Here is a 15,942-nt window from a genome sequence, read left to right as displayed (position 1 = left end):
TGTGTTCAAAGTCTGGATCTATCACTTACTAAATGTATGATCTTTGGTCATGTTATCCCTTCTCAGCCTCGGTTTCTTTATTAGTAATATATATATTCTTGGATTTGAGAGGAAAGTCAATGAAAATAAGTGGTTAGTGCTCAGACCCTGGAGTCAGTCAACAAATGACCACTGCTTTCCACCACCCAGTCCCACTTGCTAAGTCTTCTTGACAAATACTTCTCTGCCCTCCAGGAGCTGGTAGAACAAGTTGAAAAAGGTTCAACGATGAGGTCCCAAGTTCACCTGCTATATCCAGGTGGCCAGGGCAGAGGCCTCATCAGGATTGTCCCCTCCACCCCACACCAGAATAGACAGATTAGGGAACCTCAGAAAGAGAATTCTCCCCAAAGACAAAGTAAGAAGAGAATAGCCTGGAACCTGACCAAGGTTTCACTTGCAACAGTTAGGTACAGCCTCGCCACATTTTTGTTATGTCTGCAGAAAGGATGGGCTGCATGCAAACCAGGAAAAGAAAAGTCTTGGAGCAAGAACCACAGTCAAAAGTCATAGATCACAGAAATAAAGAACCCTCAGTGACAGGCACAGAAACAATAGATTATACTATCAGATTCTCAAAAGACATAGAAAAAAATAGTTATGGTTCATATGTTGGAAGAAATAAAAGAGAGAAAAATACAAGCAAGAAAAGAGCTATAGAATCATAAACTTCACTTGAGAAAGAACCAAACATTATCTAGAAATGTAAAATATGATCATCAAAATTAAAAATTCAAAACCTAAATGGCTGGCCTTGGCCACTTGGCTCAGTGGTATAGCATTGGCCCAATGTGTGGATGTCCCAGGTTCCATTCCCAGTCAGGGCACACAGAAGAAGTGACCATCTGCTTCTCCTCCCCCCACCCCCTCCACCTTCTTTCCCTCTTTCTCTCTCACAGCCAGTGGCTTGATTGGTTCAAACACTGGCCTGTGCACTGAGGATAGCTCAGTTGGTCCCAGTGCATCTACCTCAGGCACTAAAAATAGCTCAGTTGATTTAAGCATTAGCTCCAGACAAAGTTACCATGTGGATGCCAGTTGGGGTGCATGCGGGAGTCTATCTCACTATCTTTCCTCCTCTCACTTAAAAAAATAGCTCTTTATTGATTGTGTATAAGAGAAACACCAAAAGCATAAAGACACAGCAAACTTAAAACAAAAGAATTAAAAAATTCCAGGCATGTGCTAACCAAAAGTAAGCTGGTATAGACCTATTATTATTATTAGACCTAATTGTTATGATATAATATACTATTGGAGATAAAGGTCAATATATAATGATAATTTTTTTTATTCCAGTAGATGATGTAAAAACTATAAATATGTGTGATTCTAATAGCCTCCGATATGTATAAGGCAAAAATTAACAGAAATGGACAAATCTATCATTATAATGAAAGATATATATTTAACCTATCTTAGTAACTGATATGCCAAAATATTAAGAAATTTTGGCAAATATACTGTGACAGACACTGACTTGACTGGGCGATGAACACACGGCAGTGAACAGTTCAAATGCTATGGAGACGTGCATCTGGACCTGAGTGTTCCTGTGCAGCAACGGCACTCCATTAAATTTAATTTCCAAACAAATTTTAAAAAAGGAATCTTAAAATTTGAACAAGACAGTTGACAAATTTGATCTAAAATACACAAATAGAACAATAAGCTTAACAAGCGGAAAATATGCATTTGTTTAAGCATACACAAAATATTTATGAAAATTTACCACATTTGGGCACCAAGTCAAACTCAACTCATTTCGAAAGATTAGCAACGTAAGTCCATCTTCTCTCATAATGATAAAATTACAAGTCAATAATAAAAAGATGACCAAAAATACTCTATAACTTTGGAAATTTGCAATTCAAAAAAAGGTTCAAGAATAAAACTGTAAGTCATATGGGAAATTAGGAAATATTTAGTACTAAGTTATATTGAAAATACCATATAAAACTTGTGGGATACAGCTAAATTAGTAGGTACAGGGAAATATATATATTTTAAAAGTACTGACAATTAATCTCCTAATTAATTAAATTAAGAAAAATATTACCAGAATACATAAACTCAAAGAAAGTAGAAGGAAATAATAAGGACCCAAAAAAGACAGAAAATTTATGCATTCATGACAGAAAATGCTGAAAGTTGGTTTATAAGACACATTAATAAATACACCTCTGTCAAGAATGCCAAGGTGCTGGGAGGCAGCGAGGAGACACACACCATCATTTTAGGAATAAGAAGTAAAGGATATTACAAAATAACTTCATGCCAATAAATTAAAATTTAAATAAAATTGGAAAATAAACTTGAAAAAACAACTTACCAAGAATGATTCAAGAACAGAATTCTATTCTCACAAGACTGTATCTCCTCACAAGAAAACATCTAGCACACGAGGTTTTGCCAGCGAGTTCTATTGCATAGCTAAGAGAAGAGAGGGAGCACTGCTGGGTGAGGCTATGAGGCTATTATAAATGTGATAGTCAAGAAAAGAGAGTGAAAAGCCCAATGTTCTCATAAACAAAAATTATTTTTAAAAATTATCAAATTGGCCCTGGCCACTGGCTCAGTGGATAGAGTGTCAGCCCAGCATATGGACGTCCTGGGTTCGATTCCTGGTTAGGGCACACAGGAGAAGCTACTATATATGCTTCTTTCCTCTTCCTCTCCACCTTCTCTTCCCCTCCCACAGCCAGTGGCTTGATTGGTTTGAGCATAGCCCTGGGCTCTGAGGATTGCTCCTTTGGAACACATCAGCCTCAGGCACTAAAAATAGCTTGGTACTTGAGCATTGGCCCCAGACAGGTTTGTTGGGTGGATTGCAGTCAGGGCACATGCAGGCGCCTGTCTCACTATCTCCCCTCCTCTCACAAAAAAAAAAAAAAAAAAAAAAAAATCAAATCCAGAAATAATTATTTTATGAGCAAATTGTTCAGGAATGCAAGGTTGGAAGACCAATTAATTCACCATATTAACCAATGAAACAAGAACAATCACAGTAATTGAAGGTCTAATATCCATCCCCCTCACCACCAACTGCCAATATTTAAAGCCTGGCCAGCGGGAGCTTTTTTTGGTTAAAAATGTGTAATATCTTTCAGAAAGGTGCCCTGTGATGTTCAGGCAAGATGACCCAGAAAGTGGTGGGAGGCAGGAGAGTCTGTGGAGGGAGGGAGGGGTTTCTTTGCACACACTTGCTCCACTGAGAGTCTGAACCACAGGAATGAAAGCAGAAAGTGACTTCAGGGTTCTGAGCTCAGCTCACAGAGGTCTGGTGAGTGACAGTCCTCACCAGGGGAACTGGCAACAGCAAGTAAAAACAGGGAGAAGCTCATGATTGGGAAGAATCTGTGGTTGGCATCTTGTAAGTCAAAGGACCTCACCATCCCCTGGCTGTGCCCTGACGGGCAGACAGGACAAGGCAAAGGCTGCCAGCACACAAAGGAGGCCGGGCACAGGCACCAATGCTCCCAGGAGAAGCAAAGATGCCACCAGAGAAAGGGAACCTTTCAGAGTTTTGCACCCAGTTTCCAAGATTACTAAGCTTCCCTAGTTCTTAGGGGACCCAACAGCATCCCCAACTCTGAACTGACTCAGATTGGTTTTCTGTCAGCTCCTGTGATAGAAGAGCTTGGAGTCAGGGTTAGCTTGATGTAAAGAGAAGAAAGTCATGCACACCCAGCTTGTGACCTGAGCTTTACATCCACTATACCTGCAGGATGTTTGGGTAGGAAACAAGAAACAGCTATACCAGTGGCCCAACCATGGAAGCAGCCAGCAAGGCCCTACCTCTCCTCCAGGTCCAGCCACTGCTCGAAGTTGCCTTGGTGGTAACTGCTCGCTTCTCCCTTCAGGGCATTCACCGCTGCTTCCACCCCAGCTCTCGGGGCCTCCTGCAGGTCCCTGCGCAGGTGGAGGGTGCCACTGGCCATGCTGTCCAGAAAGCTGAGGATCTGGAGGCAGCTCTGTATTTTGGGTGGTAATGGACTGACTGAGGAAAAGGCCACACTCAGTAAAGTAGAAAATGGCCGAACCTTTGCATTGTCCCACAGGTGCGGAGGGGCTCCTTCTTCCTCCAGGGCCCCAAAACAGCCCAGCAAGCAAAGGTCCTCAGCCAGCTTCTCATAGAGCCCATTCCTCCTGAAGAAGGCACCATTGACTGGGTCCAGATGCAACGCCGCAGACACGACACAGAGGGTGTGCAGGACCAGGTCCAGGGTCTGGCTGGGGGACACCGCTTCCCACAGCTGCAGTGGGGGCTCCTGGAGAGAGCCCTCCAGGTCAGACAACAGGGACAATATCCCATTGAACCCACTGGAGATTCTGAAAGCAGCACGGCCTTTGGGTGTCTCCAGGATCCGGAGTAGAGACTAAAACACCAACAAAATAAAAATGAGTGAAGTCTAAGAGGCAGATCTATAACCCTGAGCTCCCGCATATTCTTGCCAAAGCACTGGGGGGCCCCTTCCCTGCTCCACAGCACAGAAATGGGCAGCTACACTCTTAATGTTAGTTGTAGGTTTCCCTTTAGAACCTTCTTTCAAATGGCTACTTTTAAAGAATGTGCTCATTAATAGGATTAATTCACTGTCCTACATCTTGACTGATATGCATCTCCCTCAGAAAGCTTGCCCTGACCCCTAGTACATGCTAGTCCTAGGCTGAGTGCTCACACAGCCCCCTGTCTCAGCCCTCCAGCAAACTGAGAACCACGCAACCAGGCTTACCCACTGCTGTGCAGCCTAGTGCACACTTAATAAGTATTCATTAAACAAATGAAATGGTCCATCTCTCCCATTGCAAAGAACGCTCACAGTGAAGTCTATATAAGGTAACTTATTAATCTCTCCCTGTGCAGGTATGGGTACTGCTGTTAAATGGCACATGATAGTAAAATGAACCTATGTAAAATCTGATGTGAGCATATGAGGGAAACAAGGTCGAGAAGAGAAACTTTCAATGGAAGGAGACCCATAGGTGTGGCACATAGAAGAGACCACGCTGACAATGAGGCTGTTCCAGCACACACAGTAGAACCTACCTTCTCCAGATTGCTGAGATTTTTCACTGCACAGCCAAACTTTTAATTCCTTCTAAAATCAAACATTTATGGAGCACTTACATTGTGTCATTCATTGATCCCACTGCATGGTATACACTAGGTATTTAATAAATGTTTTAGAAGGAAGGACTGAATTTAAGAAGTTCTCATTCTGTGCTAAAGCTTCATGCCTAACTACTACATTTTAAAGCCTCTAGTTTTTGATATTTAGTTATTTACTCTTCACAGAAATTGCATAGGACCCAGGCATCTTCTACATGTTTCCTAAAAGGTGGTCATTCCATGTGATTTAGTTAGTACTCTCTGGAGGGAGATTGGAATTGTCTTGTACTTTAGGGTATTTAATTCTCTAGTGACATGTGGGAGACATTTTAGAGTCAAGTCCAGGATGCCTGAAATAAGGTTCAAAGAGAAAAATATAAATTCCCAGCTTGTGAGGGAGGAAGGGATGTAGTCTCTTAAATGCATATTTTAGGATGGCAGTCAAAAGTATAATGATGAAAGTTAACAAAGAGAAAACCTGTAGGTCAGACTTTTTAAAAGGAGAGAAGAAATGAGATCAAAACTCTTACTAGAGAACGTCAAAAGAGACTCAGTAAAATTACAGGTAACTATGAAGTCATGTACTTTAGGGGCATAAAGGTAATTGTTCAGCACTATCCCTAAAATGCTAGTAATCCTGACCTAACACTAGTGTTTGTCTGAAACAATATAACGTGTGCCCTTAACACCCAGATTTTGTTCTCTCATGTTACATTCTCTATAAGAAACCTGAGCCATTTGGTGGGAAGTCAATCCATTTGGGCAGGAGAACATAGGGCCAGAATTAGGTGAATGCACCCAGGTTGGGGTCTCTCAGAGATGATAAGACATGATGACCAAAGATCTGCTGAAAGGGTCCCCACTGCTTCATTAATGACATTTTGAAAAAATAAGAAAACAAAGCAAGACAAAGATTATAGTAACTAGGAAAATCTATAAAAGAACAACATCTACTATTGTGTTCAAAATGGACAAATAATAATATGGAGTGAAGGAGAAACCTTCATCCTAACCAATATGAGTTAACAAATCTTTATTTCCTAGTGATAGAAGAAAAAAAATACATTACTTCTGGTAGTTAGGTCAATGATTATTCACCAGAGCTCAGGAAGACAAGTGGAGAAATGGAATTGTTATTTTGTTCTTTGAAAGAAACTCAGCATCAGGGACCATTCACTAAGGAGAGATGAAGTCAGAGTTGTGTAATAGACTTCAGGAAACAGGCTTTCTGGACTGCCAGAATGATGGAGGATATATATATATTTATATATTATATATTATATATATATGAAGGACTAGGTAGTAACCACTGTCTTCTTCCAGAGGATGATACAGTCTAACTCTAGTTATTATATGTCTGTTCAGATTTTCTGTTTCTTCTTGATTCAGTCTTGGAAGAGTCTATGTTTCCAGAAGTTTATCCATGTCTTCCAGGTTGTTCAATGAGTTGGCATATCATTGTTCATAGTATTTTCTTATACTCCTCTCTACTTCTTTGGTGTTGGTTGTTACTTCCCCTCTTTCATTTTTTATTTTATTAATTTGGGTCTTCTCTCTCTCTCTCTTTTTTTTGATGAGTCTGGTTAAAGATTTATCAATTTTGTTTAACTTTTCAAAGAAGCAGCTCTTGGTTTCATTGATCTTTTGTATTGTTTTTTAAACTCTTTTGTTTATTTCTGTTCTGACCTTTATTATTTTCTTCTTTCTAATTACCTTGGACATTTTTGTTTTTCTTTTTTAGCTCCCTTAGGTATAAGATTAGATTACTTATTAGATATTATGAACAACTGTATGCCAAACAACTGGGCAATATGAAAGAAAAGAATAAATTTCTAAAAACATAGAATCTTCCTAAACTCAATGAGGAAAAATGAGAAAATCTGAACAGACCGCTTACAGCCAGTGAAATCAAATAGTAATCAAAATATATTCAACAAACAAAAGTCCTGGACCAGATGGCTTCACAGATAAGTTTTACTAAATAGTCAAAGAAGGTCTATCTTCTTAAATGATCCCAAAAAAGTTAAGAGGAGGGAAGACTCGCAACCTTATTTTACAAGGCCAGCATTATCCTAATTTCAAAACCTGATAAAGACACTACAGGAAAAGAAAATTACAGGCCAATATCCCTGGTGAACATAGATGCTAAAATCCTCAACAAAATATTAGCAAACCAAATCCAGCAATACATTAAAAAGATAATGCAATGTGATCCAGTGAGATTTATTCCTTGTATGCAAGCTTGGTATCATACTTGCAAATCAATGAACATGATACACCATATAAACAAGATGAAGAATAAACATCAAATAAAATCAATATATCAGAGAAAAAGCATTTGACAAAAGGCAGGATTTATTTATGGTAAATTCTCTCACCAAAGTGGGAATAGAGGGAACAGACTTCAACATAATAAATGCCATATGTGACAAGCCGGCAGCCAACATCATACTCAATGGGGAAAAATGATAGCATTTTTTTTTAATATCAGGAAAAGGACAAGGATGCCCACCTTCATCACTATTATTCAGCATATTACTAGAAGGTCTAACCATAGCAATCAGAAAAGAAGAATAAATAAAAGGCTTTAAAACTAAAAAGAAAGAAGTAAAACTGTTATTATATGCAGATGACATGATATTATATATAGAGAACTCCAAAGAGTCCACCAAAAACATACTAGAACTGATAAATGAATGCAGCAAAGTAGTAGGATATAAAATAAATATCTATTATATAAATCAATTGCATTTTTATACAGCAATAATGAACTATTAAAAAGAAAAATTATCCCATTTACTATTGCATCAAAAAAAATAAAACACCTGAGAATAAATTTAACCAAAGAAGTGAAAGACCTGTACTCAAAAAATTATAGGACACTGAAGAAAGAAATTGAAGAAGATACAAATAAATGAAAGTATATATTATGCTCATGAATAGAAAGAATTAACATCATTAAAATGTCCACACTCCCAAAGCAATCTATAGATGCAATGCAATTCCTATCAATATACCAATGGTTTTTTCCATAGAAGTAGAAAAAATATTCCAAAAATGTATGTGGAACAATAAAAGATCCCAAATAGCCTCAGCAATCTTGAGAAAGAACAAAGTCGGAAATATCACACTACCTGAGGCCAAGCTATACTACAAGGCCATAGTAATAAAAACAGCATGATACTGGTATAAAAACAGGCATACAGATCAATGAAACAGAAGAGAGATCCAGAAGTCAACCTACATTTATATAGTCAATTAATATATGACAAAGGAGGCAAGAACATAAAATGTGAAAAAGACAATCTATTCAATAAATGGCATTGGGAAATTGGGTAGATACATGCAAATAGTTAAACTAGTCCATCTTTTTATACTGTAACAAGAATAAACTCAAAATGGTTTAAAGACAAATAAAAAATAAGCAAATAGGACTACATTAAACTAAGAAGTTTTTGCACAGCAAAGAAAAACATCAACAACATGAAAAGACAATCTTAGGAGAACTTATTAGCCATTATACATCTAAAAAGGGGTTAATATCCAAATTTATAAAGAACTTATAAAACTCAACATCAAAAAAACCTCTGACAATTCAATTAAACAATGGGCCAAGGATCTGGATAGACCCTTCTCCAAAGAGAACATACAGATAGCCAGTGGACATATAAAAAGATGTCCAACGTCATTAATCATTGGATAAATGCAAATTAAAACCAAATTAGGTATTACCTCACACCTGTCAGAATGACTATTATCAACACATCAACAAACAACAAGTGTTGGCAAGGGTGGAGAAAAGTGAAACCTTGTGCCCTGTTGGTGGGAACGCAGATGGTACATCCACTGTAGAAAGCAGTATGGAGAGTTATCTCAATAAATTAGAAATGGAATTGCCTTATGACCCAGAAATTCCACTTCTGGGTATATATCCTAAGAAACCCAAAACACTCATTTGAAAGGATATATGTACCCCTATTTTATTGTAGTGTTATTTAGAATAGCCAAGATATGAAAGCAACCAAAGTGCCCATTATCAGACAAATGGATAAAAAAGCTATGTGTGGTACATATTATATATACAATGTAATATTAATCAGCCATAAAGCAATAAAATTTTATCATTCACAACAACATGAATGGACATAAAGGGTAGTCTATTAAGTAAAATAAATCAGAGAAAGACAAACACCAAATTTACGTCATTTATATGTGAAATCTAAAGAAAAAAATAAATGAACAAACAAAATAGAAACAGACTCTTGGATAGAGACAGCAGATTGACAATTGCCTTAGGGGTGGTGATTGGGATAATGGGTGAAAAAGGCAAAGGGATAAGAAGTGCAAATAGGTAGTTACAAAATAGTCATGGAATGTTAAGCAGGAAATATAGTCAGTAATATTGTAATAACTATGTATGGTGCTAAGTTAGTACTGGAAATGTCAGGGGAAACATTTTGTAAACTATAGGATTATCTAACCACTATGCCATACACCTGAAACTAACACAAAATAACATTAAATGTAAACTGTACTTGAAAAATAAATTTTAAAAAATAAAATTTAAAGACAAAAATGCCCCTCAATGCAATGACCACAATGAGTTCTATATGGAAAGAAAAAAAATCTAAAAAGAAAGCTATACAGGGGGGAGGGCAAGATGGTGATGAAGTAGGCAGATGTACCAACTTCTAGCTCTCAGAACCAAAGTGGATTACAACTTAATTTTAAAAACCATCAACTTTGGACTAAACTAAGAGGACTCTTTAACCAAGGATCACTGAAGAAGCCACATTGAGACTGGTAGAAAAAGCAGAAAGGCTGACAGGGCTGCCCAGCTCCCCAGAGCAAACGGTAGCCTGGAGGGACTAGCATGGTGGGAAGTGAGTTTAGCAGAGAGGGGAGGGTCCTGGGCCCCAGGAACAAAGCCCCAGCCTGCAGCCCCAGAGCCTAGAAGAGGCTTACAGACAGAATTTAGCTGTAAAACAAGCCAGGATACTGTTTGTGAGAAAGAGACAGATTTCTCAGACCCAGGATTCTTCTTAAAGGGACCATGCAGAAAACTTCTTTCACAACCACTCAACCGGGACTCTGGGGAATGGGGAGAGATCAGAGGACTGAAGTAGCAGGAAGAGAGTATAATCTAGGAGGCACAGGCAGAAACACTTTGAGGGACAGCTATCCTAACCTCTGGGCTGAGTCACTCCCCAAATCTGAAGTGAATATTTCTCCTGGAACTGGTAATACCAGCAAAGGGAAACAGGACACCAGCCAAACAGAACCTCTCCTGCAGCACTCAGAGAAAAGAGTTACTTAGAAGGAGGGTGCAATCAGGAATACAATATTGAGTGCTAGGGTCTGAGCTGCAGCATCCCCATCCACACTGCTGAGTACTAGCCAGAGGGTGGGCAGCAGTGGGAAGAGGAACTGTGGACCAGTCAGTGGGGGCGGAGGCCGGGCTGGCCACAACTGAGGCCCAGTGAGAGCTCAGTACTGCCTGGCCAGGAGTGCACAAAAGTGGTCCGACCCACAGCTGAGGACTGGGGGAGCAAGAGCAATCTGACTGCAGTCCCACCCATGGGGGGGTGAAAGCTGGAGAACTGGCAGAGACCCTTGGCTGAGCATAGGTGCACAGCTCAGCCTGTGGTGCCAAGGCATGCAGCCACACCCAGAGGGCAAGACAAAGACCAAGGCTGGCCAGGGCTTATAGCCTGGGCATGTAAAAACAGCCCCTCCCATGCAGGAGAGGTGGAAACCACAGAGACAGTCATAGCAGGTTCAGTGCCAGCAATGCCCATACCCAAATAACCTGAGGCAGAGGCAGAGGAGGTGATGGGCCTGCAGACGCACCTAGGGAACACAGAGGGTACACCCATTGGACTCCTGTGGCCACACCCTTCTCATACACAGACAAAATGGGAAGTCAGAGAAATGCAACCCAAATGAATCAAGAGAAATCTCCAAAAAAGGACTTGAATGAGTCAGATATAAACAAATTACCAAATGCAGAGTTTAAAATAATGATTGTTAGGATGCTCAAAGATCTTAGAACAGCAACAGATGGACATAATGAGCACCTAAATAAAGAGATAGCAAGTATAAAAAAGGACATTGAAATAATAAAAAAGAATCAGTCAGAAATGACAAATACAATATCAGAAATGAAGGCCACAATGAAAGGAACTAACAGCAGGATGAATGAAGCTGAGGATCAAATCAGTGAGTTAGAGGACAAAACAAATGAAGGCATGGAAGCAAAGCAACAAAAAGAAAAGAGTCTCAAAAAGAATGAGGAAACTCTAAGAGAGATCTGTGACAACATGAAGAGAAATAACATCCACATCATAAGGGTTCCTGAAGAAGAGAAAGAATAAGGGATGGAGACTTTGTTCAAAGAAATCATAGCTGAAAACTTCCCTAAATTGATGCAGGAAAAAGTCACACAGGTTCAAGAAGCACAGAGAATTCCATTAAAGAGAAACCCAAAGAAATCTACACCAAGACACATCATAATTAAAATACCAAAGCTAAGAGATAAAGAAAGAATACTAAAAGCTGTAAGAGAAAAGCAGTCTATTACCTACAGAGGAACCCCCAAAAGGATGACATCTGACTTCTCAACAGAAACACTTGAGGCCAGAAGGGAATTGCAAGAAATATTTAAAGTAATGCAGAACAAGAGCCTAAAACCAAGACTTCTTTATCTAGCAAGGCTATTGTTTAAAATTGAAGGAGAAATAAAAAAGCTTTCCAGGCAAAAACAAAAAACAAAAAAAAACAAAAAACACAAGGAATTCATGACAACCAAACCAATGCTGCAAGAAATGTTAAGGGGCCTGTTGTAAACAGATCAAAGGGGGAAGAGAATATAGCAAAAGAGAAATACAGCTTTAAAGAATAAAATGGCAATAAACAACTATATATCAATAATAACGTTAAATGTAAATGGATTAAATGCTCCAATCAAAAGACATAGGATAGCTGCATAGATAAGAAAACAAGACCCCTACATATGCTGTCTACAAGAGACCCACCTCTAAACAAAAGATACACATAGACTGAAAGTAAAAGGTTGAAAAAAATACTTCATGCAAATGGAAATGAAAAAAAAGCGGGGGTAGCAATACTCATATCTGACAAAATAGACTTTAAAACAAAGTCTATAGTAAGAGATAAAGAAGGTCACTACATAATGATAAAGGGAGCAATCCAACAGGAAGATATAACCATTATAAATATCTATGCACCTAATATAGGAGCACCTAAATATATAAAACTGACATTGATGGTTATAAAGAGTGAGATCAATAGCAATACTATTATAGTAGGAGATTTCAATACCCCACTAACATCACTAGATAGATCTTCAAGAAAGAAAATTAACAAAGAAACAGCAGACTTAAAGGACACACTAGATCAACTGGACTTAATAAATATCTTTAGAACCTTACACCCTAAAGCTGAAGAATATACATTCTTTTCAAGTGCTCATGGTACATTCTCTAGGATAGACCACATGTTAGGGCTCAAAAGGGGTCTCAACAAATTTAAGAAGATTGAAATCATATCAAGCATCTTCTCTGATCACAATGGTATGAAACTCAAAATCAATCACAACAGAAAAACTGAAAAATACTCAAACACTTGGAAACTAAATAGCAGGTTATTAAATAACAAATGAGTTAACAATGAGATCAAAGAAGAAATAAAAAAAAATCCTAGAAACGAATGATAATGAGCATAAAACAGCTCAAAATTTATGGGACACAGTAAAAGCAGTAGTGAGAGGAAAGTTCATAGCATTAAAGGCACACCTTAAGAAGCTGGAAAAAGCTCAAATAAACAATTAACCCTGCAGCTAAAAAAACTAGATAAAGAACAGCAAGTAAAGCCCAGAGGTAGTAGAAGGAAGAAAATAATAAGGAACAGAGCAGAAATAAATGACATAACGGCTAAAAAAACAATACAGAGGATGAATAAAACCAAGAGCTGGTTCTTTGAAAAGGTAAACAAGATCAATAAACCTTTAACCAGGCTCACCAAAAAAGAAAAAAAGAGAGAGAGAGAGAGAGAGAGAGGAATCAAATAAAATCAGAAATGAGAGTGGAGAAATAACAACTGACACAACAGAAATACAAAGAATTTTAAGAAAATACTATGCAGAACTGTATGCCATAAAATCAGACAACCTAAGTGAAATGGACAAATTTCTTGAAACATATAATCTTTCAAAAATCAATCTGAAAGAATCAGAAAACCTAAACAGACCAATTACAACAAATGAGATCAAAATAGTTATCAAAAAACTCCCAACAAACAAAAGCCCTGGGCCAGATGGCTTCACAGATGAATTCTACCAAATAGTCAAAGAAGAAATAACTCCTATTCTTCTCAAGCTATTTCAAAAAATTCAAGAGGAAGGAAGACTCCCAAACTCCTTTTATGAAACAAGCATAATTCTACTTCCAAAACCAGGTAAAGAAAACTATAGGCCAATATCCCTAATGAATATAGATGCTAAAATCCTCAACAAATATTAGCAAACTGGATCCTGCAATATTTGAAAAAAATCACACATCATGATCAAGTGGGATTTATTCTGGGGAGGCAAGGCTGGTACAATATTTGCAAATCAATGTGATTCATCACATAAACAAAAAAAGAATAAAAATCACATGATAATATCAATAGATGAGAAAAAGCATTTGATAAAATCTAGCACCCATTTACGATCAAAACTCTCAGCAAAGTGAGAATACAAGGAACATACCTCAACATGATAAAGGCCATCCATGACAAACCCACAGCCAACAAAATATTCAATGGGCAAAAATTAAAAGCAATCCCCTTAAGATCAGGAACAAGGCAGGGGTGACCCCTTTCACCACTCTTATTCAACATAGTCCTGAAAGTCCTAGCCACAGCAATTAGACAAGAAGAAGAAATAAAAAGCATTCAAATTGGAAAAGAATAAGTAAAACTATCATTATTTGCTGATGATATGATACTGTATCTAGAAAACCCTAAAATCTCAGTCAAAAAAACTACTGAATCTGATAAATAAATTCAGCAATGTGACAGGATATAAAATTAATACTCAGAAATCAGAGGCATTTTTATACACCAACAACAAACAGTAAGAAAGAGAAATTAAGGAAACAATCCCCTTCACTATTGCAACCAAAAAAATAAAGTACCTAGGAGTAAATTTAACCAAGATTAAAAACTTGTATGTGGAAAATTATAAAACATTGATAAAAGAAATCAAGGAAGATACATACAAGTGGAAGCATATACCATGTGCATGGATAGAAAGAATAAACATCATTAAAATTTCTATATTACCCTAAGTAATTTATAAATTTAATGCAATACCAATGAAAATACCAATGATATGCTTCAAAGAAATAGAACACATATTTCAAAAAATTATATGGAACAGAAAAAGAACACGAATAGCCTCAGCAATCTTGAAAAGGAAGAATAAAGTGGGAGGTATCACACTTCCTGATATCAAATTATACTACAAGGCCATTGTACTCAAAACAGCTTGGTACTGGCATAAGAACAGGAATATAGATCAATGGAACAGAACAGAGAACCCAGAAATAAACCCACATCTTTATGGACAATTGATATTTGACAAAGGAGGTAAGAGCATACATTGGAGTAAAGACAGCCTCGTTAACAAATGGTGTTGGAAAAACTGGACAGCTACCTGCAAAAAAAATGAAACTAGACAACCAACTCACACCATTCACAAAAATAAACTCAAAATGGATAAAAGACTTAAATGTAAGTCATGAAACCATAAGCCTATTAGAAGAAAACATAGGCAGTAAGCTCTCTGACATCTCTAGCAGCAATATATTTGCTGATTTATCTCCACGGGCAAGTGAAATAAAAGACAGGATAAACAAATGGGACTATATCAAAATTAAAAGCTTTTGTACAGCTAAAGACAATATGAACAGAAAAAAAAGACATGCTCACAATGGGAGAACATATACAATAATATGTCTGATAAGGGGTTAATAACCAAAATTTATAAAGAACTTTTAAAACTCAACACCAGGAAGATAAACAATCCAGTAAAAAAATGGACAAAAAAAAAATGAATAGACACTTCTTCAAAGAGGACATACAGATGGCCGATAGATAAAAAAATGCTCAACATCACTAATCATTCTAGAAATGCAAATTAAAACCACAACGAGATACCACCTCACACCAATCAGAATGACTCTCATCAACAAAACAACACAGAATAAGTGCTGGTGAGGATGTGGAGAAAAGGGAACCCTCCTGCACTGCTGGTGGGAATGCAGATTGGTGAAGCCACTGTAGAAAGCAGTATGAAGATTTCTCAAAAAATTAAAAATACAACTGCCTTTTGACTCAGCCATCCCACTTTTAGGAATATACCCCAAGAACACCATAGCACAGATTCAAAAGGAAAAATGCACCCCCATGTTTATGGCAGCATTGTTCACAATAACGAAGATCTGCAAAAAACAGCCCAAGTGTCTGTCAGTGGACGAGTGGATTAAAAAGCAGTGGTACATATACACAATGGAATACTACATGGCCATGAAAAAGAAGGAATTCTTACCTTTTGCGACAACATGGATGTTCCTTAAAACTATTATGTTAAGTGAAATAAGCCAGGCAGAGAAAGAAAAATATCATATGACCTCACTCATTTGAGGAATCCAATGAACAAAGTGAACTGAGGAAAGAAATTGAGACAGAGGCGGGATCACAGGGACCAGAGGGAAAGAGAACAGAGG

At 37.8% G+C, this 15,942-nt stretch overlaps 1 protein-coding gene across 1 annotated transcript in view; it reads right to left on the bottom strand.

Moving 5' to 3' along the window:
- Positions 1–15,942, bottom strand: part of WDFY4 (WDFY family member 4) — a 340,582-nt gene that overhangs the window by 252,223 nt on the left and 72,417 nt on the right. Inside the window, 1 exon segment of the mRNA XM_066348526.1 lies at positions 3,838–4,418. Within this exon segment, the coding sequence (XP_066204623.1) occupies positions 3,838–4,418 (581 nt within the window).

The sequence above is a fragment of the Saccopteryx leptura genome, chromosome 9, assembly GCF_036850995.1.
Source record: "Saccopteryx leptura isolate mSacLep1 chromosome 9, mSacLep1_pri_phased_curated, whole genome shotgun sequence".
NCBI lineage: Eukaryota > Metazoa > Chordata > Mammalia > Chiroptera > Emballonuridae > Saccopteryx > Saccopteryx leptura.
Note: the sequence above shows the minus strand (reverse complement) of the source record. Positions and strands in the feature narration are given on the sequence as shown.